Source organism: Strix aluco, chromosome 15 (genome assembly GCF_031877795.1).
Source record: "Strix aluco isolate bStrAlu1 chromosome 15, bStrAlu1.hap1, whole genome shotgun sequence".
Taxonomy (NCBI): domain Eukaryota; kingdom Metazoa; phylum Chordata; class Aves; order Strigiformes; family Strigidae; genus Strix; species Strix aluco.
The window spans coordinates 2,990,535-3,016,562 of record NC_133945.1 but is presented as its reverse complement, the minus strand read 5'-3'; the positions used below and the strand labels follow the sequence as shown (position 1 = coordinate 3,016,562).

The following is a 26,028-nucleotide window of genomic DNA, read 5'->3' as shown; positions in this document are numbered from 1 at the left end:
AGACTGAAAAAATTCTTCCTGCTGCACCAGCGGAAGCACCTGCAGTGCCCCTTGCAGGCCGTGCTGGCGGCGGCGAGGCGGGCCCGGGGCGGTGAGGCGGGGCGGGCAGCGCCTCCCGGGTCCCCGCTTCCCCTCAGCCCCCCCCGCGCCGCCTCCCGCCGCCAGCTCCCGCCCGCGTGACGTCACGGCGCGCTTGCGGCGGTGCTGCCCAATCAGCGCTGCCCCGGCCGCGTTGCCGGGCAGAGGCCGCGCCGTGGGGGCGGTGCTCGTAGCCAATCGGGGCGGTGGGGGGCGGTGCGAGGGGCGGGGCCGCTGGCGGGATGGCGGCGGCGATGGCGAGCGCGGCGGAGCGGGCGGTGCTGGTGAGTCGGGCCGAGGGCTCGCCGTTGCCGTGGCAACGGGAGCGAGCGGCAGCGGCCTGGCCCCGGGCGGTGGCGGCCCTGCCGGGACCCTCGCAGGCCCGTTCCGGGCGCGGAGGCGCCGCTCCCCGGCTGGCCCCGGCCGGCGGCGAGGCCGTTCCCTGGCCGCCGGCTGCCCCGCGCCTGGGCCGAGGCGCTCCGTCAGGGCCGCCCGGTCACCGCGGCGTGGGCCGCGGGGCAGCTGCTCCGGCGGCCGCGGCGGGACCGCAGGGCGGTGCCCAGGTGCCCGGCCGTGCGGCCGGGACAGGCTCTCGGGCCGGCCCCCGGCCCCGTTGCCGTGCCCCCTCAGGCCCGCGGCCACCGGGCAGGCCCCGCTCTCCTCCAGACTCGCCCTTTGGCCGCCTCACTGCTCCCCGCTTTGGTGTGCTCCCCCTGAGCAGTGCGAGGGTGCGTTGCCATTGACGCCACTCCTTGCGATGGCCTCGGGCGAGCCCAGAGGCAAGTCGGAGGCTGTCCTGCTTACGCTAAACAGTGGAGCGCGTTACATGACCTTGGATTTTTTCCTGGTCAGTCCAGCACGCTGTTTGATGGAAGACCAGACCGAGCAAATGGCAGGCGAGCATGGCAAAGCTGCCTTGTTGACTTGATAAAGGTAGAAAAGACATAGACCTGCTGACATTGCAGACATCCCCAGGGACATGAGCTGCAAGAAGCAGTGAAAGCTTCCTATCGCGGGAGGGAATTTTAGAGATGCATCTGGGCGAGGCGGAAAGCCTCATGTGAAAACCAGGTTTTTCTAAAGTTAATGTGATTTAGAATGATATGGCTAGCATTCCTCAAAACCAGGTGTGTAGTGCACAGGTGTGTCTTAGTCTGAAATTAATACGGGGGGGGGGGGGGGGGGGGGGAAGATCTGCTGTTACTAGGGGAATGAAAGACTCCAGTGATGATTTGAAGTAGAAACATCTGTGTGGGGACAGTGGGGTGGTGGAGGCCCTAAAGGCATCAGCTTTACATGGGTGATTTCTGTTCCTTTGGGAATCTGGAGGAGAGTGAGTGTTACAGAGAACAAAAGAGCAAGGAATCCAGTATGTCAATATGACACCCAGAAATCTGAAACAGGATTAAATGGTGAAGGTTAGTGGTCCTGCACCCACACTGGTTTGAAGGATAACAGCGAATCCTACCTAGGTTTGTTGTGTGTACCTGCTTTGGGTGAATATTTGTTGTAACAAAACTGTCCTACTCTTCCTTGAGATAACTCTTGCATAAGATGATGACACATCAGTGAGTAGTTATTTTGTGTTTCTCATGGTGAACAGAAACTGTCTAGCAGAAAAACCACAGGCTTAAATTTCTGAGTTGACCCCACCTTTCCATTTTACTGTGGGCAACCTGCTCAATTCATTCCCTTCCAGTACTTGCCACGTGGAAAATTTCTCCTCTCTTACAAGGTAGCAAGTGTCAGTCTCTTCCTTGCCCCTTGCTTGCTTCTATCCCTGCTTCTCTGAGGATCTTCTGCATGGGGTCTTGTGGTTTAACAGGAGTTCATAGCTGTAGTTTGAGGATCTGCTTTATAGAGTCTTCTCTGTAGCAGACAACTGATTGAGGCCTGAGGTGGTGTGTCATCAGATCTGAACCCGTTTGTTACTGAATTTGCCCAAATGATTGGGAGTCCTCAGCCTTTCTCTCCCCCCACCCACTTTTCAGTTTAGCTTGCTTTATTTTTAGGCCGCTGTTGCTTGGTAAAATGCCACTGTGGGAGGAGGAGGAGCATTTTAGCGTTTGTTTTTCATCATCTAATTGGCAACAAATTTGTCCGCAAGTTGAGTCTGTTTTGCCCATGTCCATAATTGGTGAGCAATTGCCTTGTCTTTTATCTTGACCTATGAGCCTTGTATCTTATTTCTTCTCTGTATTCTGTTGAAGGTGGGCAGTGGGAGAGGCTGGGTGGGTGTCTGGCAGCCGGCCAGCCAAGGTAAGCCCACTCCAGCAGTTAAAAAAGATGCCCCAGATTTTGAAGCAGCAGGATCTGTACTTTGCTCTGAAATTCACATCCCATGCTGCCTGTTTCATAATTCTGTGATTATTGGTACAGTGGTTTGTATGATTACTGCTTTGTTAAACAAAGCCAAAACAAGAATGAGGACAGTTCATTTGGCTGAGGTGGAGAAGTGAAGAGTAAGGCCTTTCAGCAAATTAGGACCTCTCCTACCAGCATGTGATTTAAACAGCATGGACATAGCAGTATACTTAGAACTTAAATAATTTTCATATGCGTCTGAGAGTTTTATTTCCAGTGTTTGACTTCTCATGATTCCACTGCTATATTTTCACAACATAGGAAGAAGAATTTAAATGGCTTTTACAAGAAGAGGTCCATGCTGTTTTGAAACAGCTGCAGGATATTTTGAAGGTAAAGTTAATTTGCTTCATCTGTTTTTTGTGTTGTGGGATTGTTTGCTCTCCCATGTGAGGAATGGTGGTAGATTTCTCCTGGAGGAAAAAATTCTTGGTAGAGGGTGCACAGAAGGGTCCATCACTCATGTCCAGTGCTGTCCCAAGTGCTTGCTTGCCCTCTGGTCTTGAGAATTCATAATAAAGCTGATTTCCCCTAGATAGCTCTGTTATTGACTCTACTCTCTTTGCTGAGAGAACTGATTTGAAAGGGGTGTGGAGGCAGACAGACCTGTCTGCCAGGCATTTGCCTGAGATGTGAATATTTTCTGGAACAGAGAATCTGGATCTGCCTGTAACTCTTATCATGTGATGGCAGAAACGAGCACGATAGCCTTTAGCTGACAAGCTACTACTTGTGCAGTAATTAGTAGATGCACTCTCCTTATTCAAAACCATCCTTCCCTGGATATACCCACTTCTCTGATGGTACCTGCCCCTTTCAGAGGCGTGAAGTGTTCAGCTGAACCAGGCCTGCAGCACCTTTTGCCAGCCTGAGCATGGGCTGCTGGCTTTGGCTCTTTCCAGGCAGCCAGGCAGTGAACCAGCCAAAAGGGATTGTGTGCAAGCTTTCCTGCTAGGTTAGTTTTCCACAGACCCAGCCCCTTAACAGGTTTTGGTGGGGCTTAGTGGGTGATGCAAGAGTGGGGGCAAAAATGTGGAGGTGAAGGGCGGGTGCCAGAGGGGATGGGAGTGCCATAGCGCTGACCCAGGACGTGACTCACGCAGGTTGTTGTTACCTGCTACTATCTGGATAAATAGTATCTGTTTTGAAGAACTCATTACAGTTTTAAGGGTGAAGTGCGATTAAAGGACAGTCACCAGCCAGTATAACCAGTCAGGAGGTCTGGTTTTCACTCGTGGGTAAGGGACCCACTGTGCAGCCAGGGCAGCGAGTGAGCTGGGAAAGGGGCAGCAGGACAGTGCTTGGGGGCATGCAGGGCCGGGCTGTGTGGAGTGCCCCTCCTGCTGCAGGCAGCTTGGCAACCCTCTGGGCACTGCCCACCTTGCCTGGCTCTGGGCCACAGAGCTGGAGTACAGGATTTCTGATGCCTTTAGCCACGAGCTGCGTGCTCTGAGCCTTCTCGTGGGCTGTGCCTGTCCTGCAGGAGGGTGAGGGAAAATCTATGTGCTCTGCTAGGTGGGTTGCAGGAGGCATTTGGCCACTTGCCAGTGTCTGCATTTCTGCTTTTGCCTTGTCTTTGTTCCTGGTCTGTGGTGGGCTGGGTGGGGGTGGAGGCTGTAGCACTCACTGTGTCCTCTCTTGGGCAGGAGGCCTCTCAGCGGTTTGCGCTGCCGGCCGGCGGCTCGGCGGGAGCCCTCAAGCAGCAGAACTTTGCACTGAGCACGTCGGGGTAAGTGGTTGTGGCGGTCAGTGGGTCGCTGCTGCTCTGCCAGGCCGCACCAGTGGGGGCTGCCGTCCCCACCCCCGGCGATGCCCGTGTTTGTGCCGGGGGCTTCCCGCTGTGGCAAAGGGCTGTTCCTTGGGCACCTGCGGCGAAGGTCTCTACAGCACCCCCAGAGTGAGGGGGTTCTCTTTAATATGAGATTGCACCTTAAGGAGAACAAGCAAACAAACTCCTATGTCAGCTTAATGTAACAGTCTGTAGCCAAGTTCCAGGGCTTGCCTTAGCCAGACTTGTGCTGTTTCCTGCTGACACCTATAATATACTCATCGATTCCCAACCACACGCTGGTGTGTTGCATCAGTGTGTTACTGTCAGCGGTTTTGCCAGGGGGCATATTTTTGATTCTGGGCACAGGGATTTGCAGTTACAAGACCTGAATTCTGCTCTTGGCTCAGTTTTTGACTCTTGACTATGGATGAATCTTAACCTTTGTCGTAATCTCCCTAAAATAGCAATAATAAATCTACCTGGCACAGAGCAAACTGAGACCTGTGCAGAAGTGTGCACTTCTTCTGAAATAGCTGTCCATTTTTTGATCTTTAGCATCAGCCTCAGTCTTGAATAGTTGCACTCTGGCAGAGGTCACAAGCTTGTTGCAAAGTAGGAGACCTTGGTCCTTAGAAGCAGCATGGTGAGCATTTTATGGAATGATGTCGTGATTCTGTATCAGGTTTGAAGGTTGCATTCTTCAGATCTTAAAGTATACAGTTGATTCTAGTTTTCATTCATTGTTGCAAGGTAGATCTTAAAAAATGTTGATCTACAGAGTCTGTGTCTAGTGTATTGAAATGTAAAGTGTTGCTAAACTGAGTTCTTGAAGGCCCGGGTGCTTGAGTCTTCCCCCACTGCTCATTGTAGATGTGAGCCATCTTGCAGGACCTTTTAAAGGGTTTGGGGTGTGGGTTTTTTTCTTGTTGGGGAAAGCGGGGTGGGTTTGTAGTTTTCAACTCCCATATGAGTCATGAAGATCTCCAGTGTCATGAATTCATCTAATATCTTATGTTTGTCCTTGCTAGAGCTGTTTGTAACAGCAACCAAAGTGTTGATAAGTAATACATGAAATAAGCATGGGATAAGAAATTAATGTAATATCTTAGGTAGGGCAGGTAGGGTGAGGTGGCTTATAAATAATAGGACAGCAGCTGGCCACAGGCCAAGAGCTGGGGACTTGAAAGTGTGTGTGGAGTTCATCTGCATCCCCCAGCTGACCCCTGGAAGGAAGGGAACGTGGCTAGCTAAATGGGACAGGGAGGGGCCGTGTCAGGTTGGCAGTTTCAATAGGTGTCTCTTGCCTTGTGTGACTGGTGTTGCCCAGATCCTTTTTCTCATTCCAGCACAGACCAGGTGAAAGGTGTGTTGACACTGCAGGGAGATGCCCTGTGTCAAGCTGTGAGTACTTGCCGTGCTGCTGGCTTTCTAATACCATCAAGGGGCGGGAGTCATCCTTATTACACTTTGATGAGCTCAAGGGAGAGGTCATCCTTACCATGCTTTACCAGTGATTGATAAGTATGCTTTGTCAGTCTTCCCTAACAGCCCTTAAAACCTTAACATTTCAGCAACTGTTGAAATTTGTCAAGATTCAGCATCTAACCCCCACCCCCAACACACACACGCTGTGGTGAGTGGTGGAGTTGACTTTTATGAGGATTCCTTGCTTTTACTGCCTTTGTTGTGTAATACCTTTGTTGTGTAATTTCCTTGGGGGCCTTCTGAGATGAGGCCATGTGTCCTGCCTGGATCCCCTTTCACTAAATGCCTATCAACTTATCCTTTGTATTAACACCTTCCTGTAGGAAGACTGAAGTTCTGGCCATGCCAGAGCTGCTGAAAGCATCTTGCCAAGACAGTCTGGGAGACAGAGTGAAGAGGGACTGGCAGTCTCTATGTTCTGCATAGGGGGGGTGCTTGGTCTCATGTGTTTGTTTCTTTCTTCAAGGATGTTAATCTGAAAATGCCCAGAAATAATCAGCTCCTGCACTTTGCATTTCGGGAAGACAAGCAGTGGAAATTGCAGCAGGTACTGTTAACTTTAGATGCCTACCCCTCTCTAGTATCTGCACCCTCCAAGCAGTAGCTGTAGGCCCTCGCTTTCCAAGAGAGAAGGTTATATCTATCCCATGTTAGCTCCAGTGGTGAAAGCTAAGGGAGGAAACAGATGCAGTTAAATTCAGCTATGGGGCTAGGAGAGAGAGGTGGGTTCTGCTTGTTCCTGAAGCCAGTGAGCTGAAGGGTGTCTGCATAGCAGTCATCATCCTTTAAAAGGAGTGCCTAGGGTGCCTGTGCACTACTGACCTTGTGCCTCCTTGTAAAACCCAGGCTAGCAGGGTAAAGAGCAACTTCAGAGACTTTGAGTAGCTTGCTGTCAGTCTCTTAGGGAAGCATTTCTTTATGCTGAGAACAAATTTCACTGCATTGTGCTCTTGTAGCATAGCTGAGTTCCCTCAGTTAAGGAGTTAAAGGGTTGCGGCTATCCAGAACATTGAATCTCTTTCCCATCATTTTGTCGGGACCTGATCTAGTGCCTGGTCTTGAAGACATAGTTTCCCACAGTTACTTTGTCATAGCTGAGTAGGCTGGAGAAGGATGTATTCCATGTGCTTCACTGCTCCATGGCTCAGACGCTTCTAGGTGATCAGTGCATTTGGTCTTGAGTGCAGTTTCCAACAGCTGCTTTGGCAGCAGAGTGAAAGCTCTACCTGGTAACTTTGTAAAAATCTAGAAAATTGTGTACTTGAGATGTTAATGCCAAACTTGACTGAGTTTATTTATGCCTTGCAACAAGGCAAGGAAGATGTTGTGATAACACTCAGCAGTGCATCCTATTTTGTGGGTGTTTTGTGCTGCTGCCTGGTTGATAGGCTTCTACCAGCTTTTATGGAAAACACCTTCCTCTGTTTACTTGGAAGAGCTTTATGTTCTAGTGTTGTTCAGATGTGGAATGTGAGTGCCTAAAGAACTCTGAGCAGAAGCATTTACAGTGATTATTTAAGAAGATTACAGTGATTATACAGAAGATTTACAGGAGATCTTTGTCCTGTCTGAATTAAAAATGAGCATCTTGAAGTATTGTTTCTTCCCTTAGTGAGTGGTACCAGTTGGAGTTTTGTTTCTGTGCAAAGTAAAGTCATCGGTAAGAAGTTGTAGTGTAGGCACATTTTTGAGGAATGCAGGTGCAGGCACACAAGTTTTGAGGAACTTGATTAGAAAACAGCAAAATCAAGGGGGAAGAGGAATGAAACAAGTTCTCATAATAGCAGGATTGTCATTGCTGGGTTGGGTAACACTGCCAGGGTAACTTAGCTTGCTTGAAAGCATCTGGGAGATGTAAAGGCTGGAGGTGGTGATATTTGGGGATGCCATAGCCCAAGTACCTGCAGAATCTCTCTGCAGTCTGGCAGTGGACTTTATAACCTCTCTCTTCTTCCTGTAGCCTCCAGTGCCTTGTGCTTTCTAAGAGCAGAACTATTCTGTGATCCTTGAGCTCTGGATAAGAAGGAACTAGTGCCCAGATCTGTGGCAGAGAGGTCTCTACAAGGCTGAGCTGGGATCTGGGGTGACTGGGGAGCAATGAAGGCTGTATCAAACTACTAATATCTGAAGATGTATTATCCATCTCCCATCAGCTACCTCTCATACAGGCTTCCCTGCTTACGTTTTTCATTTATTACACCCTCTGATTTACCCCTTTGCTTTTTTTTCAATTTTCCTGCTGCTGCCTGGAACCGAACACAAGTTACTTTCTCGCAGGGCCATCTTCTTCTTCCTCTGGTTTGTCCTTGCTCCCATAAAAGCACTGGGATATAGTTATCAACCTTGCTTTGATAATTGTCTCCTGGCTGCAAGCAGTCTTGCTGAAGAGGGACTTAAGCTAGCTGTGTCCTGAGTGTGGTGAAGTTCCACACAAGCAGTGTGATGGCAGCCTCTTGATGCTGGAGATAACTCTCAACTGCAACAATTATAGTTTAGAAGGACTTTGGAATACTGCCAGAGATGCTATATTAGGAATCAATGTTTGCTGCTATTGATGTAATTTACGTCATTGGTTTTAGCTCTAATAGTTCCTAAGGCAGAAATCATTCGTGTTGCTAGACCTGACTACCATATACCATCAACAATGAGGATTTCTACCTGAACAGCTGTGATCAGAGTCCTCCCAGGATGAGTGCCTGCTATCACTGTTCCTTCAGGGCAGCAGCAATATTTTAATTGGCAGTTCAGGTTGTAGCTATCAGACTGGTTTGCATCTCCAGTCCCTGAGTGAAGAACCCAATAATACATCTGGGCAGCAGTGGTAGATTTGTGTTAGCGAGTGTCTGGTACTCAGAGAAATGGCCTTAACATTTGAGAAGTCAGCATTTTCCTAGGGCCAACAAAATAATGAGGGAAACCTCTACTTCCTAGTGTATATTATAGAGAGTGTGTCATTAATAGGGCTGCATTTGTACCTTTGCAGATCCAGGATGCTAGAAACCATGTTAACCAAGCCATTTACCTGCTTATGAACAGAGATGTAAGCTACCAGTTCAAAACAGGCTCGGAGGTTCTCAAGGTGAGGAGAAAGCCCTCTCTACTTGGGTAGGAACGTGCATTTTTCTTCCCTCCATTTGTTGTTTTAAACAGTTAATGCACATTATTGTCTTGAGTCTCTTAATGGAAAAATTGTACCCGTATGTACCTGTGTCAAGGAGTGTCCATGCCTCATATTTGATATGAATCTGTACCAGTTTAGCATCAGTAACAGGGCTGTACATCACGATGAACAGTAATCTGAGCAGTCAGTGCCCTGTTGCACAGCAGTGATATTCTGGGAGTGCCTTCCTTGATCTTTTTCGGATGATGCAGTTACACAGCTCATGCTTTTCTCTGTCAGTCAGTGCTTTTGGTGAGAGAAGAAATGAGGCAGTCATCAACAAACAAAAGATTACAGTTAGTACTCATGATTTACTGATGATTTGAAAGTGACTTCTGGCTTGCTAGTAGTAGTTGATGCAGTCTGATACAGACCAGCTGCTGCTTGGAAATGTGCTCTGAAACTACCAGAGTTTTGACTTACTCATTGGAATCCATCACAGTATCAAAGATGAGAAAGCTAAACTTTTTTAGTCTCCACATCGGCAAGGGCTGCTAATAGGAAGAAGCTAGGTAATAAAACTATTTCCTTTTTCCTTTTGTGTGGAAGTAGGGGGTAGAAATTAGTCATAATATAAAATGCCTTCATCTTAGGAGTCACGAGCTCTATAACAGACATATGTTGCTTCCCACTTTTTTTCTGGAAAAGGAAGTCTGCCTGAATAGAGGCTTTGAACTGTGGTTTCTGGCAGGATTGGACTCACAGTGAGCTGGTTCTTTTCTCTAGTGCCATAGCTCACAGGTTATGAATGGGAGGGCCCATTCTGCAGGTGTTGTACCTGTGATGTGGGAATGGGGAGAACTAGAACACAGCTTGTTGTTTTTCCTTAATGCCTTCTCTTCAGAAGAGCTGATGATGAGTTTGTTGATGCTTCTGTGGCATCAGTAATTGATCTCATGTTCTCATTCTTATAATGAATAGCTGTTCTCTCTTCAGTCCCTGGTATTAAATACTCCTGGCCTGTCTCACAAGTGTCTGTGATGGTGGTAACAGTTAAACTGCATTTATGCAGGAGCCACCCCTTCCCACTAAGTCCCTGTATTCCTGGAAGGGTGAGGGGGTGGTGATGCTGGTTGTTGTAACACTTGCCAAAGGCTGTAGGCTTCTGCAGCACTCTGTCCAGAGCTGTCCAGGGATCACCGCTCAGCAGTGTACGTACCTTATCTTGTAGCTTATGGATGCTGTGATGTTACAGCTCTCAAGAGCCCGAAATCGGCTTACCACTCCAGCCACTCTGACTCTACCGGAGATTGCCTCCAGTGGTCTCACAGTAAGTATGTGGTGGTCTAGATCTCTGTACACTCTGGCAGCATGCAGCAGTTGGGACATTGTGCTGCATCCTGGTGGAAATGGGTTTCTGAAGTGTCTCCAGAGGCAGAGAGAGCTGAAGAAGGTGCAAACACTGAGCATTTTTGGCTGTTCTGTATCTTCCTGTGGGAAAGCAGATGACTTGGGCATGAGGACTCTGGTTCTCAGAGAGTAAGTTCTGTTCTCTGCCCAGGAATCTTGCCCAGGGATGATTTGTCCTTGTGAACACTGCTCCATCCCCTCCTGTCACCATCGTGCACACACCGTTTGATCAAGCACGACGAACAACCATTGCTTGCAAGCTGCTCAGTCTTTTTTTTTTTTCTAATGTCCCTCTCACTGTGGGGTAACTAGTATGACTTAGGAAAAGGTAATGATTTCCCAGCATTAGAAATAATGGTCCTTTCACTGACAAAGAAACCACTTATTTCCTCACCAGAAAATGTTCACCCCTGCTCTGCCTCCAGACGTCCTTGTGAATTTCTATATTAACCTGAACAAGCTGTGCCTGACTGTCTACCAACTCCATGTGCTGCAGCCCAGCACGACCAAGGTGATGCCTACTATCCTTGTTTATTTACCTCTCCCTACATCCCACTGTAAGGAGAAGATTGCACTGCTATATGGTGCAATGTTATATGCGTAAGATAATGCAGAAATAACTGTAACTGGTGTTAAGTGTCTGTGTTTAGATCTGCCGCAGACAGAACACTGGCTCTAAATCTAGTTTGGGGCACGGCCACTTAGCCCAGAAGAAAATACCAGTGCTCTGGAGAAAACCAGTAACTATTTTTTGCCAAGTAATGCTTTATCTTACAATATAATGTGATAATTTTGCATAATTTTGGAAGGGCATAATTGTATTAATCCAGTTTACATCAAAGTAGCATCTTGGGTTTTCTGAATGGAGTTTTGATGGATACTTTTCTGCTTTACCTGTTGCATTTGGGTCAGCTTGATGTCCCGTGACACCAGAATTAAACTCTTTATCTTTATGAAATGCAGACCTTACATAAGGATACTTTTCCCAAAATCTATCTTTTGTTTTTCTTCTGGACCTTGTCATCTTATTTTTGTGGTGCTAAAATTTGGAGCTAAGTTGGACTCATCCACTGTGTAGAATTTTTTTCATGGAGGAGCAGGAAGGGATCAAATGACATGGATTCCATATGAATGGAGTATTCAGGTAGATACAGTATAGGCATTTCTTGATGTCAGGCTACTGAAAGTGCAAATCTTAAAACATCCTCCTTCTCAGGACTTTGTTTACTGCATCAAAAGCCTAATAACCTTTTCCTTCTCTTCCAGAACTTCAAGCCTGCTGGAGGGTCCATTTTACACAGCCCTGGAGCCATGTTGTAAGTATAGTCACTACAAGGGCTGTGTAACAGGTGTAGGAGTATGCTGAGGATGAGATCCAAATGTCTGTACTCATTTTTGATTGTAGCATCTGTTAAGTGGAGAAGCTGGACTGAGTCACTTGCTGTGGCTGTGCCTGTGAAGGCACAGGTGCCTGTAATAGTGTTTCTTTAATGACTCAGTGATAAAGGCCCAAAGATGTGACTTCTCGGGATACAGCCCACACATACAGTGCCATGAGTTTGTCTGGAGATGGGAGTTGTCAGCCAAAATGAACATTAGGTTATTGGCATTGCTATCTGCATTTTCTGCCTTTGTGCCTCTCTGGAAAGCGTTAAAGTTTATACCTTAACCGCATTAGATTTAGCTTAACTCTGAATCTGATCCGAGATAGACTGAGAGTTTGCATTCTATTAACTTTACCAGGTGTTGTTTTAAATATAGTAGAAATCTTAGTGATCTCTTCCGTGAGAGTGGAGGAGAGTTGAGTTTTGTGTTCTGTGCTGTTGTGTGTAAATCTGTGCTTTTTTTCCCCCACCCCAGTGAGTTTGGCAACCAGCGGTATGAAGTCAGCCATGTCCATAAAGTGGAATGTGTTATACCATGGTTAAACGATGCCCTTGTCTTCTTCACAGTTTCACTGCAGCTTTGCCAGCAACTGAAGGACAAGGTAATAGCCTTAGAGAAGGGGCTTTGTTTTTAACTCTGGACTCTGAGAGGACCTCAGATCTCCTAAAAATCTGATGTGTGGTTATTCTGTACAACTTACGTATAAACTGAAAACAAACGATGAGTCAATGCTCTGGAGCCAGGGACGTGGCTGGCACTGCCTAGCAGGCAGCCGTCTGGGATAGGTGTAGTAGTGTGGCAGATGTGTTTGCTGAACTAGTGACCTGATGGAGAGGAGCAGGTAGCCACTTGTGTTCTCTCAGTCATGAGCTGGATGTAAGGAAATGCCAGGGTGCTGGAGAGGAGGTATGGAGACCTTGGCAAACTAGATTCCAGTAGACCAGTGTTCAGTTCCAGCTCTGCAGCTGACCTGGGTGCCACCTTGAGCAAGCCTCCTCAGTGACAATAGCAGCAAATCTGCCCGTGTGCAGTGCGGTGCTGGAGTGTGTAATGCTGTAAAGCTCAATCTTCACACACCCATTATATGCTCTTTCTTCTGTGGCCCAAAGGATACAGGAACTTACCTGCTTTTCTTCTTGCTTTCCAGATCTCTGTTTTCTCCAGTTACTGGAACTACAGGCCATATTAATTCTCTGTGGAGTGTCCAAGCCCTTACGGCACTTCCAGTGTCTCCCTGTTTGTTTTCAACATGCCAGCTGAGTCCAGGTCAGCTTGAGGAGTGCTGTGCTTTACTACCAGGTGGCCCTCCATAGGTGAGGGTCAGCATATCCAGAGACACAATTCTAGTAGCCTTGTCTGGGACTGCTGCATAAGCAGGGCAACAAGCAATGCTGTGTGGCTAGTGAAAGCTTCTGCCTGTCTGTTCTCATATGCGTTGTGTGGCTTGCACTTCTTCAAGACTGATGAATTACACTAGCTCATTGCAAGGGATGGGGAGCTGTGGGCTTCTCACACTAACTGTATTTGCACACAGTGCTGTAACTAACTGCTGGACTGTGAGCTGGCTGGGAAGGGATGAAGGCAAACTAATTTAACACACCACAAAATGTGTAGGGCATGTTGCTCCATGTAGTGGAATATGTTGTTATGATCTAGTTCAGCTGTGGTTCTGACTAGCACTGAGCTTCTCCCTCTCCTATCTGTTCTGTCCGTGCCCATGTTATTGATTCCCCTTTGGGGATATTCTTACTTGCTGCTGTTTGAACTCTTCTTTTTCCCTGGCATCAATGTGATCACTTTTTTTTTTTCCTAAACCAGTTGGACCAATTGGTTTTTTTCAGGTTTAGTATCTTGTTTTCACTGCCAGCCTTTGGAGCTGCCTCAGTACCTTGAGCACAGCTGTGCAGTCTCACATCCTGTCATTAAACCCAAAGTGAGTACCACGTTGTTACTACTATTTGCTGCCTACCTATGGATGCCACAGTATGTAACTCATTCCTCTAGCCATTGATAATTGTAAAATAAAGATCCTCAGACCTGCCATTCTCCTGTGGGCTGTCAGTGCTGAGAATAAAAGAGTATCAAAGATGATGTGCTCTTACAAGTGAGTGGCTGTTATTAGTTATGCGTGCTGGATTACTGTTTGCCTTACCCGGAGGACAGCAGTGGTCTCTGGGCAGAGCTGGGCAGCTCTTTGAAGGCTGGGCCTGGTTTGTGTAGCCTCAGTTCAGTGCTGTCTGACACCCTAGTACTACCGGAAGTACTTTTCCAAACTTCCCTTGATGGTCATGGAAGAGGCTCTAGGTGCTGAGACTGGGTTGGGTTGGCTCGTGGAGCTGGCTGTTAAGTGATGAGTAAGCATCACCTGCCTCCTGCTTGGCTCCGGCGAGCCCTGTCAAGCCTGTGTTTCTGGTGGCTTTCCTCTCTGGAGTACCTTACCCAGGAGCCTATGTGTGTGCTGAGGTGAGGACTGCAGGCTCACCGAGGTCCCTACAAAACGTCAGGGCCGTTGCAGCCTATCTTCACAGCTGTCCAGGGCGCTGTGCTCAGAAGGAAGAGATCACGGTATCACAGAACGGTTGAGGTTGGAAGGGGACCTCTGCAGTCTGTCTGGTCCAATTCCTCTGCTCAGGCAGGGCCACCCAAAGCTTGTCTCCCAGGATGGTGTCCAGATGGGTTTTGAATAGCTCCAAGGATGGAGACTAGAGATAAGTATGTTGCTTTGATTTTTTTTTTTTTTTTCTTTCTGCATGGACCACTGCTCTGGGCATGTGTGGCCTACCTTGTCTGTGACCTCCCTTTCTGTCCTTCTGTGAGATCCCTCAGATCCTGAGTGGGTTAGTGCCAGCTTTGTGACTGCTGCAGCCTCCTCTAAGGACTTGACACTTGGTGCTGTGCTCGGTCTAACGCGTGCTAGTATTACAGGTTGCAGGCAGTAACAGAGCCTACAAATGAGTATCAGGCTGTGACTGATGAATGTCTAAGTAAGTAACAAAAGGCGGAAGGTAGCAAGGCTGGATGGGCTGATGCAATAGCAGACTCATTACTGATTCTGGTCAGTTAGCCTTATGACTCTCTGTGGTCATGACCCTGGGTATGCATTTACCAACCCTTGCTCTGTTCCAGACCATTCTCTGCTTAGAAGGTGGTTGTACATGTGTGGAACTGCTCACTATTAAGAGCTTCTTGGATGAGAGTATTTTTATAGTTAATAACCCCTTCAGAGCTGTCTGTGCTCTTCTTTAACCCTCCCTGTGTGTTGAGAAGGCTCCTTTTTTAATTCACACTAGTGTGTGCAGTCCAATCAATGTTGCCACATCCTCTCCAACTCAGGTTCCTGCTGATAGGGATATAACGTGCAACCCAGTGTGTGTTGTTTTGTTCTGATGAAAACAGTCTTCAGTTGAGGAAAACCTGTCCTGCTTCCAGCTCTGATGTGCAGTGGCTGTGTCTGAGGACTGCTAGGTGGCAGTGGTAGCTGCTACATGACCCTGCCCGGGTTACTGGTACGGAACAGGGTAACAGCAAGCTAGGAGAGGCTGGCCCTGAGCTGGTGCCCAGTGATTTGAAAGATAAAACAAGAGTCCACCAACTAAAAGACTTAACAGTCTATCTCTTTTTCCCACTAAACTGAGTGCAGAAGAAAATTTACAAAGCCCTAAGGGCTTTTGCAGCCCAGTGAGGTTGGTACTGGGATAGCTGCTGGCAGCCCACCCCTCCCTTTGCAAATGCAACTCAAATGTGCTGTGAGCCACAATCTTTGGCAAGTGCTTGGCAGCACAAGGTGTGTGTGAAGTTTGGGCTGCTCTGCAGTGCTGCAAGGGCTTTTCATTGGTACATGCACTGATGAATGCTGCTGTGCGCCTGGAACAAAATGAAATAATCAGATTTTCTGCCTTTTCCTGGGCTGGGTTTTTATGATTTTTTTAGCTTCCTCTGGGGAAGCTATAGTTCTTATGAGCAAAACATTTCCTGGTGGCACTTTTCTTTTTCCTTTTTGCCCAGGGAATCTCTCCTTAGTCTTCAGGGGATAGAAGTCTGCTGCTTAGACCCACTGCCTGCCTGCTTTTGATGCATCTAGCAGTTGAGTTGCAGCTGCCTGGGTGCTGCTGGTTTTGGAACCACAAAAGACCCATCAGCCTCTACTGCTGAGCTTCTACATGCCCTTCAAAAAGGAGTTAGAGTTGCCTGAACTCAGATGGAGAAGACACTTGCTAGGCAGTTTTCAACAACAGCACTGCAGCAGGCTAATGACAGAGCAGGACCACAGACTAGGAGAGTAATGAAGAAAGATTATTTTATGGATGCCTCTAGTCTTTCTCAATCTGAGCAGCTATTCGGCATTGTCCACAGAGCAGTGACAGACAGCAAACAGAATCCCATGCTTCTTCCCAGCATCTCATCACTGAGCAGACAAGAATGTCTCTTTGCTGAGCTGAGCTAAGGCTAAATGTAAAGATACAGTCATTTTTTCCTGGAGTTGGAGTTGAAACTACAGGTATTTGTGTGTGCTGCTGCCAGTCTGCTCAAGTGTTGCCACTGCCAGGACTTGCTTGGAATTGCACCTAATATCCCTGGCCTCATCCTGCCTTCCAGCTATGGTGGAAACATTGCAGGGCTTGTACCACCACTCCCATGCATGGGTAGGTGCTTGGCTGCCTTTCAGGGTGCCACCTTCTGGAGTTGGTGTTGTCAGGACAGAACCAGACCTTTCTCGTTCTGTATGTGCCCCAGCAAAAAGGGTCACCCTGCCCCATCGTGGCATCACCTATGGGGACACAGTGTCAGCCTAAAGCAGAGGGACTGTACCAGTTGAAAAAATGGCTCCACCTGGGACTGTACGGGTGCTAAGTAAGTGGGTGATGCTGTTCAAATTGGAGGCATTGATAGGCTTCAGGACGAAGAATGTGCTTTCTCTTTGGTGCCCCAAGCATCTTCTGCAAGGCCATAGGGAGGAGTGAGCCACTGCTCCCTTGCACAGAGCAGTTTCAGCTTCACAAGCTTTTGTGTCCCCTGGGAAGAGTGAGGTAAACTGTTTCTAAAGTTGATGCAGCACATAAAGGAAGCTATATCATTGATGACATGCTCCAAATGTCTCTACAGGGACTAAAAGAGTTCTCAGAAGCTGTGACCGTGCTTTGAAGCATCTTCAGAGCCTTGTGCTGCCTCTGTTAATGGCCAGGGACAGTGCTATGCTTTGCGTTCAGCCCTGCTGGAAATTAAGCTTGTAATGGAAGGACTGGAACTCAAAACCCTGAAAAGAAGCATAGCTGGGCCTCTCATTTGGTCATCCCAGAAGAGATTTTAGTGTGACGATGCTCCACAGGATGTTTTGGTGATCAGCAGGTGTGAGCTTGGAAGAGGCTTCTCCTGCTCTCTCCTTGCCCTCACTCCCTGGCAGTTCCCCTGGCTGCTGCCTTTGCATGGGGCAGCACCTGTTCTCCACTTTGGCTGCAGTAGCTGAGGATGATCTATGGCTTGTAGCTGAAAAGTCTGCATTAAAGTGCTGTATCTTGCGGGGATTGTGGGGTGGACTGACTCCAGTGGGTATATTGGCCTATGATGGCATTGCAGGTACCGTGCAAGGGGTTCACGTTCATCCACGTACAGAGAATAGGAGGGGCTGTGGCTGAGGTTGTAGAGGAGGCTGGAAATGGCTGGGCAGCTCTTGGCACTTGAGGTGAAGATTGAGTCTGATTTGTAGGTGCAGCAGAGGGAAGAAGCAGGAAGAGTCATTCTGTCCACCCATGAGGTGGAGATGGGTTTAAGGCTCCATTGCCAGGTCGTCTATGCCCACTTTCCTCTGGGAATCTTGGAAAATGATGTGTCATTGTAAAGAGGAGGGGATAGAGTTTGCACGTGTGTGAACACACAGTCTCTGTGCTTTGTCCGTGCTCAAGCCCAGGTACCACTTCCCTCCCCCAGAACGGTGGGGCGTGTCTGTGCCTGCTCAAGCACACCCAGCCTGTTCTCTCTTCCCCATCACCTTCCGCGTGTGAACGTCCCCCCTTGGTGGCTGGGCTGGGTTTCTCCTGAGACATGAGCGTGTCTCTGCAGGGAAGAGCAGGGTCTGTGCAGTGCTCTGCCCACTTTCCTCCCCTGTCCCCCCATTTCGACAAGCAACACAGATACTGGAGGGTGGGCTTCAGCCTTGGGAGCTCCTGTGTGTCCTGGGTCATTCTTGGGTGAGTGGGCTGGGTTTTGTCACCTTGTATTGTTTGAGGAGTCACAGTCACAGCAGCAGCAGCGGGTAAGTGCCAGGAGCAGCAGTCCCTGGAGAAAAGTGAGCAGTTACATCAGCATCAGCATGTCTCCCTGATGGCACCCCGCATTTCAGCGAGTACCCTCTTGGCTGTCTGCTCCCCTTTCCCCCCCGTCAGCCCTGCAGCACTTTGTGTGAAGTGCTGTGCATCACACAGGGCACGGCAACCCTGCAAACACCATCTGAGCTGGCTGGTCAAACCGTGCTAGCACTGGACAGGTGGTGGCATGGCTATGAAAGTGGTCTTGCAACCAGGGGAGGTTACACAGGGAATGTTTCCTCCGGGCCCTTGTATCTTTGCTGCTGTTGCAGCCCTTGTCTGCTGAATGTAAATGGAGCGGCCGCGCTCTGCCACTCTTCATCCAGGGCTGTGCTGCTGGGGGGCTGCATGAGTTGCTGGGGTTAGGGCAGCTGCCTGCCAAGCCTGTCGCTGAGAAAAGCTGTCTGGCACGTGCCTCGTGCTGAGCTATGCACTCACCCACAAAGATGAAGGACATGGCAAAGGCAGCAATGTCCCACTCAGTCTTAGAGAACCTTTTTCTTGCCAGCCGGCTCAGGAAGTCATGGATCTCATTTTCCAGGTCTGGGCTTTGGCTCGTCATTTCCGTTTCTGCTCGGAGCTTACCTGGGTGGCTGACCTGTGGACCTGCTGGGCTGTAAGACAGCCCCTGCTAGCAGGAGGGACTGGAAGAGAAATGCAGCTGCATGCTCCTGGTCCCTCACTGGAGGACACAGGCCATTGCCTGGGGACAGGGTGATCCTTCAAACCCTGACAGTGAGCCGTGGCTTATTGCTGTCCTTGTAGAGTGGGAACACCCTTACCCATCCAGCCAATATCAGCTTAAGGCAAATAATTTAACTACCATATTGTAGAATGAGCCTATTTTTTTTCTGAATTATGACAATTTTTAAGCTGGTAGTCCTGCAGGGAGTTGGACTTGATGATCCTTATGGGTCCCTTCCAGTTTTTGAGATATTCTATGATTCTGTGTAGTTCAGGGGTGCATGGTGTGATCATGCCTGCTTTTTATCTCTCAGTCTGCAAAACAGCCTAGCTCTCCTGCATAGGTCCTGCGAGGATGTCTCACCACTGGCCTAACTCAGTGTCCCTTTATGTGGTTGCATTCTATTTGCTTTCCCTTTTTCTTGCTGAATTCACATCTACGTAAAGCGACTGTAGCAGCACTCATACTTCCCGTGTAAGGATGTCTGTGTGTATATGCTGAGGGGCAGCAAATCCCTGATGACCTGAAAATAATCTTTCAGATCCTTGTGATATTGACCAGGCACATGGTCTTAAAGAAGAGTCTTTCAGAGGATGCTGTGGTGGTGGATAACCCCTCTGCCCGGGTTGGTGTGGGTGTGCCTGCCAGGGTGGGTCCCTGGGAGCCGGCCAAGGAAGGTGGCACCCAACCCCAGAGCTCGCCTTATCCCTGGCCTGTCAGCAAACCAGCCTCTCTCCGACTGTCCTCTGCCAGCGCTGGCAAAGATTGATGGGTGAGAGGAGCAGGGCCTCTACTACTCACCTCTTGTGGAGTGGAAGTCCTGTCCCCGCTCCTGGCCTGGTTGCAGATAGCCCTTTCCAGGCATCTGGGCAGCAGCTGCCTGCTGGCTCCAGGGCACAGGGAGCTCTGAGCCAGATAGGGCTCATGTCTCCTCAACTGCAGTGGGCAACAAGGAGGATGAGGAGCTGGGAGGTGACATCCTCCAAGGGATTAGCCCAGCATGGAGGCTCAGGAGCCCTTGCACATGCCATTTCTGCTGCTGTCGCCCATCTGTGGCACAAGCAGTGACCCACAGTCCTTACTGGGAGCTGCTTGCACCTGTCTGGCTCAAAACCTTGGCCCCAGCTGATGCAGAAATGCCCTTCTAGAGTCTCAGGGTTTTTATTAGAGCCATGGCTGGGAGGACTGCCCAGGGGGAGCTGGACACAGACCAAAACCAGCCAGGAGGGCGAGACTTGCTTTTGGCAGCTTTTGGTCCTAGAGTGAGTGGTTGATGCCATGCTTCACCCCTGTAGTCCTCCAGGCTTGGTGCAGCAGGGACCAGGTCCAGGAGGATGGATTGTAGTTAGCAGTGTCCCAAGAGGAAATAAAGGAGCCTGGGTGTATGGTGGGGGGTTCTTCACACCATGGAGGAAAGCAGTTCAATCCCAAGCAAACCCTGCTGTTGGCTCCTTTCTGCTACAGCCCTGTGGGGCTGGAGCCGGGGCTGCAGACCCTTGGTTTCAGACACCAGCCCAGTGGGGGGGTCCCTGCCCTTTGTCAGCATCTCTGAGCTCCATGGTCCTGCTACACTTGCTGGGACAGGCCTGGCCTGGGGGCCAGCCAAGGCTGGGGAGGCTGATGGGGAGCTGCCAGGCAGTGACAAGTGGTTGAGGAGGTCACAGTTCTCCCCTTGGTCCGCTGTTATCAGGGGCCTGGCCCAAGGCACTGCTGTCAGTGGGAGCTGCCCAGCCACCCCAAGGGCTTGTGGAGGCCAGGGGCAATTCTCTGCAGTGTTCCCCACCTGCTCCACCAAACACAGCCCCTTTTGCTTCCCACTGGGCTGCTGACACAATTTCCATTTTTGTGGTACCCAGTGTACTGGGGGTGAGGTCCTGGGCAGAGATGTTCTCCAGGCCCTGGCTTTCTGCTTCTGAAGCTGTCCTAAAGCAGCTCCCAAGGAGGAGCTTCTAGTGTGGGTTGGGATTATAAGCAGGATAATGCTGCTGGCCGGGCTGGAGGGAGCAGGCTGGAGGCCTTGCTCCAGCTGGTCAGCCCTGTACCCCCATGTCCCTTCTCTTGCAGGGTCAGAGAGCAGCACCCACAGGACCTGCTGCAATTTATTTTCCCCTTTCTTGACAATGTTTTCTGCCTTTACTGCTGCTCCATGTTGTTTTGCATTAAAAGGTGCAAAACTAATTTTTAAATTCAGACCATGCTGCTCTTCACCAAGGCTATAAAAATCTATTCCTTATAGGAACCTTGTACATATTACTGAGCAGTACAGTAGTCCTGAGGGAATGCTGCTCACAGACAGGAATGTCTAATACCAGAGAGTTGCTTTTCATTTTTGCACAACAATTAAAAAAAAATCACATAGCAAAAGCAGTTTGCTAGAACAAGCCATCCCACTGGAGCAAGGATGTTGTGTGAGGCAAAGATGTGTGTTTAGAGCCAAGCTGAGCAGTCCTGAGACCTTGCGACTTTAGCTGAAGTTTTGGCTCCAGTTTACAAGGCCTAGATGTTTAGCTGGTGGTAACTCTCCTAGCCTCAGCTAACGGTGTTGAAAATGTTTTTGGCTTGGTTTTTCTGGGTGTGTGTCCCAGGAAGGCAGTGTAGGGTAAGAACAGCTCTGGTGCTATGGAAGTGCAGGTGGGATGGTACTTCCCAGCAGGGTGTGCTGGTGTGGTGCCGATGAGGAGAGGCGTCCAGGGCCTCTGCCTGCCTGCTGCAGGGCCGAGTGCTGGCAGCCCCACTGCCTGGGCACAGTCCCCCATGACACCTGGGTTGGGGTCTGTGCCTCTTCACAGAAAGCCTGGGGGCCGAGACAAGGATTTTGCTCACGCACCCCCCACGATTGACAGCGCTTGTGTTATCTGAAATGGCAGCAGGCAAGCTGATCTGACAGTTGGGTTTTTGCTCCACAGAGTCACAGTGAAGCACAGTTTCACGCCTGTCTGTTCCCATCTCCCTGATCCTCAGCAGGAGGGAGGAGGTGGTGCAGAGGTTGATGCATGGCCTCCTGGTTTGAAGGTGACTTGCTGGGCAGAGCCGATGCCTAGGTCTCAAGGTGTTTGGTCTAGCAGAGCTGCTATTCCTTCTGATGTCCCCCATTTTCAGGACCTGGCTCTCATTCCTGAGGTGGTGCGCTGGGGAGGGAAACCTTGGTTTGTTGGTCATTTCCAGGAGCCTGTCTCTGCTTGCTTCTTGTAGAGCAGTCTGGTGGATGGAGGCATCATGGCAGGGCTGTGTAATCAGCTTTGGGATACAGGGGAGGATGCATGTGGGTCCCTGGGACCAGAGCTAGGAAAAGCCCAGTATACCCCGCTCCCAAGGAGCATTGATCAGCAACAGGCCTGTGCACGAGGTGCCCTGCCGGCATCAAAGGAGGGAAGTGCAGGGCTGAGATGTGCGTTGGCTTTGTTCCTCTAAACATTTGAGCCTGAATATGACAGTGCTGAGCTGCATCCTGAAGTGATGGCTTAGACGGGAGGGAGCTACTGGCATTTCAGCAAGCCAAGAAGGCAGTGTTAAAATAGTGAAAGAGCTGGGTCGGAGGGAAGGCCCACTGCAAGGCTGCCAAGAGTGCTTGGGTGTCTGGAGCTTTTTGGGGCAGCTGGTGAGAGGCATTGTCTGTTTGGGTGGGGGATGCTCTGACAGAGCATGTACTAGATAAAGTATTGGGCATTGATTTCTTGCTTCTATGGTTTGAAAACCCCCAGCTACTTTCTATTTTTAATAAAGCACACCTGTTTCCAGGCTGAGCTCTGACTCAAGAAAATTATTAGTGTTCAAAAGGACTAACAAGACCTTACAAGCCCCCATGCAGAGCGGTTAGGGGATCGTTATGGGTGCTGTTTTGGTGATATTATTGCTGCTATTTTTTTATTAAGAGAGAAGCTGAGGAACAATGAAGACCCTTGGTGCATGCTTGGAGCGGGAGAGGCTCAGACCTAAGATTCCTTTGCTGTCTAGTGATCTGGAAGGATTTCTGGCTGGTCCTGCTGCTGTCCTTGCATTAACAGGCAAGGGAGCCATGTGCATTGGGTGAGGCTGTGTGTAGATGTGGTGCTGAGTCCTCGAAGGCTTGGGCAGTCTTCTTAGTGCTGCCTGGGGGGGGGAGATCTGAAGAAGAGATAGATGCACCGTTCCACAAGGACCCACAGACTAATATTCCTTTCCATCAGCCAGGGGCTGTGGTGAAGCCACAGGAGATAGGAATGCTTCCAAACCAGGTACCCTGCACTTTTCATACACAGACTCACTGAACGTGCCTCATTTATTGTCCTTGCAATTTATATTCAGATGGCTGCTTGCTGTGGCAGCTGTAGTCTCCTAACCACCTGCTGTCCACTGCAGGTCCCTCAATTACACCATTCCCAAACCGTGGTGGGCTGTAATGCCTGGAGACATCCACCTGGAGACTCCCCAGATTTGGGCAGTGGAAGGCACGATGTAATCAGTCAGCCTCAGCTGCAGAGTGAGAATTGAGTTTGCCCTGCCGCCACCTCCTCCTGCCTGCTCTGGTGACATCTTTCCCCATGGGGAAATCATTGGCAGAAGCAGGAGCACAGTTTTGCCTGTGCTACACTTCCTGCAGGGAACTTTTCTGTGTGTCCCACCAGGCAGTATCACCCTCATCCCTGCTGCGGGCTGGCATCAGGCTGCCAAGGACACCATCACCCTGAGGAGGGAGCATGGGGCTCCACCTGAAATCTGGTGCTTCATGTCTACATGGAGTAAGATCTGGGGGGAAATTTTGTCCCATCTGAGATGAGAACTTCCACAGTATCGATACAAATCTTTCTGCACAGAACAAGAGTTCTGTGCAGAACTCATGGATAAGGTTGTAAAAGCTTGCCTTCTCTGTCTAGGATGTTTACGGGTGCGCATGGAGCCTGTCCCTTGGCTGTCCTCTCAGTGGTTCGTTGCACATGTGCGATATGTCCCCGAGGAGCAGGGGGCACCTAGGTGTGCGGGAGGACACAGGCACCCGTGTGGCATATTTGAGGCAGGAGACAGAACTGGTTCTGTTTGCTGGCAATCTCTGCAGAAGGTGGAACTGCTTGTCCTGATTGCTGTGAACAGCAGCACATACAATATGTCCCTGCTTCTCTCTCCAAAAATCTAATTAGAGCCAAATTCCACCACCACTCAAAATGTGGTGTCAGAATAGAAGCATTTGCAGTCGACTCAGGCAAATGAATGTTTTACCTCTTGGTTTCTTATCAGCAGGGTCTATAGTTCACCTGAAAGATACTCATGTGAGCGGATTCATTGCCCAGAAACGGGAATGGTGTTTATATCTCACTGTTGGGCTGCTGTCCGTGAGAGCTGGGATGGGGGCAGCAACACCAGAGGAGACAGCGGCTGGATAAATCTGCCCGCATGGCCAGCTAGATGACTGAGTGCAGGCAGATGGAAAGTGAGCTGGGAAGGTTGAAAGCTTGAATGGGCAAGAGGCAAAATGCTGCATTTAGTTGGTGAGTAGCTAGATAGGTGCAAATAGACATGAGGAAGAACTAGGTTAAGCAGCTGGTGAAAATGGAGAGATTGTGCCTCACATGCCTCTGGGTGCAAAAATGATCTGTGGTCCTAGAGAAAACAGTCTCCAAATTGCTGGAGCCAGAGTGGGAGGTGGTGCTTGGCTTCCGAGTGCCAAAATCACTCAGCATCGTGCTGCATCTTCTCATGCTCATTCTGCTCCTCCCTTGCTGCATTCCCACTGCTCGTCCAGCTGCTCTCCCTGTCCCTGAGCTGCCCTCTTCCCCACTAAACTTTGGGACTGGGACACTGTCTTGCTGGGCACCCCCAGGAGAGTGTGCTGTGCTTTCAGCAGCTATGACTGCTGAGTATTTGGACGTGCAAGATAGATGCGAGAGCAATTTCTCCTTCTTTAAGTAGATCTCCAGGCTGTGTGCTTTGTAGTCGTGTGGGTGATGCTGCTCAGGTTATCAGCATGATCAGCCCACACTAGCAACACAGATTTGGGGGTCAAATCCCATGTAGGGAGTCAGATCATGAGTGAAGGGAATACAGACACTCATACCAACGCATAAGAGGGGCCAAGGGAGCTACTTGGGGACCTTCTGCTCAGGTGAGCTGCCCATCAAGAGGATAATTCTAGCCCTAAGCTCAGCCCAGAGAGCCTGGATGGCCAGACAGCATGCTTTGCTCCTCTGCAAACCTAGGGTTGCACAAGCTTCTGCAAGCCCCATCGCTGGGGCTGATCATTAGCTTTTCTTCGAGAAAATCTTTGACTTGAGCTCGAACATTTCCACTGTTGGGGTAGAGGATTTGCTGCCAATTCTAACGACTATCATCTTGCATGGTAAAAGAAATGCATGCTTTGGTTCCAGCCTGAGTGCGTGCAACTTCCATTTCCAGCTAGATCTGAGATCCCAGCCTGTAAATGGGGCTTCTCTTTTTTTCTTATCACAAGACGACAATATTCAGCTGGATTGAAATGCCAAATGCTTCCCTTCTCCCGGCCTGCCAAAGATGGGTGATGAAGGATCGCACATCACTAGTGGTACTCACTCAGCAGTGATTCTCCCTTTCTAGCTGTAGTTTGTGGCACAGACATTTTAACGGGGTTTTAACCCTCTTAGTGTGCATTATTCTGATTTTGTATTGTTCTGGTGTGTTAATCAAGCATTCAGGAATCATCTGGTAGACAGGGACAATCAAAGCTCTTATCAAAGTCACTTCATATTTTTCAATGCAAGTGGATATTTTATGTAAGAAGACATCTGTAAAAGCTCTGCCCTACCATCACATGACATATTAGTTGAAGAATCCTATTTCAGCTTTTCTATTATTTTCCTGAGTTGGCATTAGGCTGATGGCTGTATAGTTGCCTGTGTCCTCCTGCTTCCTGTTGCAAATCTCTCTGCCAGCTCTGAGACATTCTGAAGAGTTTGAAGATTTACTGAAAGCCAGTGTTGGCTGGCCTGAGAGTTCCTAGAAAATTTAAATGTGAGTTTTCTCATCCTGCTGATTAAAGCCTGTTTCTGGGGTTTCTGTTAATTGACAGGTTTCATTACTGCTGGGGAGTATTTCAGCATCCTGTGATAGGAACACATTATGACCACTTGCTAAGGGGGAACAGAAATATTCATTAACTTTCCTGTCTGTGCTAGTATTGCAGCTCCTCAAGGTAATTCAGTTGGTTATAGCAACCTCCTTCCTTCCCTTATCAGCTTTGGTCATTTATTATACATTGACTGGGGAGCAGTTCATTCTTAACTGCTTCCATTTTCTCTCCTAACCAATCTGCTTTGTGGAGTGCTTTCTTTCCCCTTGGTTTTTCATATTTCCTCAGGTAGTCTTCTTTCCTGACTGTGGAACTTGTATTTTTTAGCCACGAGTAAAACATCCTAAAAAAAAAAATGCAGTTATTATATTTTGCTGTTTTGATTCTTTCCCTCTGATGATCTGGTGCCTGTAAGGACTCTCTGTGCAGAGG

At 49.1% G+C, this 26,028-nt stretch overlaps 1 protein-coding gene across 3 annotated transcripts; it reads left to right on the top strand.

Moving 5' to 3' along the window:
- Window positions 1–297: 297 nt before the first annotated feature.
- ROGDI (rogdi atypical leucine zipper) lies at window positions 298–13,698 on the top strand. Of its 3 annotated transcripts, XR_012625286.1 has the most exons (12): window positions 298–362; window positions 2,704–2,775; window positions 4,089–4,171; window positions 5,560–5,614; window positions 6,165–6,245; window positions 8,682–8,777; window positions 10,030–10,128; window positions 10,606–10,719; window positions 11,475–11,524; window positions 12,069–12,195; window positions 12,742–12,860; window positions 13,436–13,698. XR_012625286.1 is itself a non-coding variant. In XM_074841109.1 (11 exons), the coding sequence occupies exons 1-11, from the start codon at window positions 321–323 to the stop codon at window positions 12,781–12,783; spliced, it is 861 nt and encodes a 286-aa protein (XP_074697210.1). In that variant the 5' UTR covers window positions 298–320; the 3' UTR covers window positions 12,784–13,698. The 3 variants fall into 3 exon arrangements, 2 of the variants coding, with proteins under 2 accessions (XP_074697210.1, XP_074697211.1); XM_074841109.1 differs by having other exon boundaries at window positions 12,742–13,698; XM_074841110.1 differs by lacking the exon at window positions 10,606–10,719 and having other exon boundaries at window positions 12,742–13,698.
- The last annotated feature ends 12,330 nt before the right edge of the window (window positions 13,699–26,028 follow it).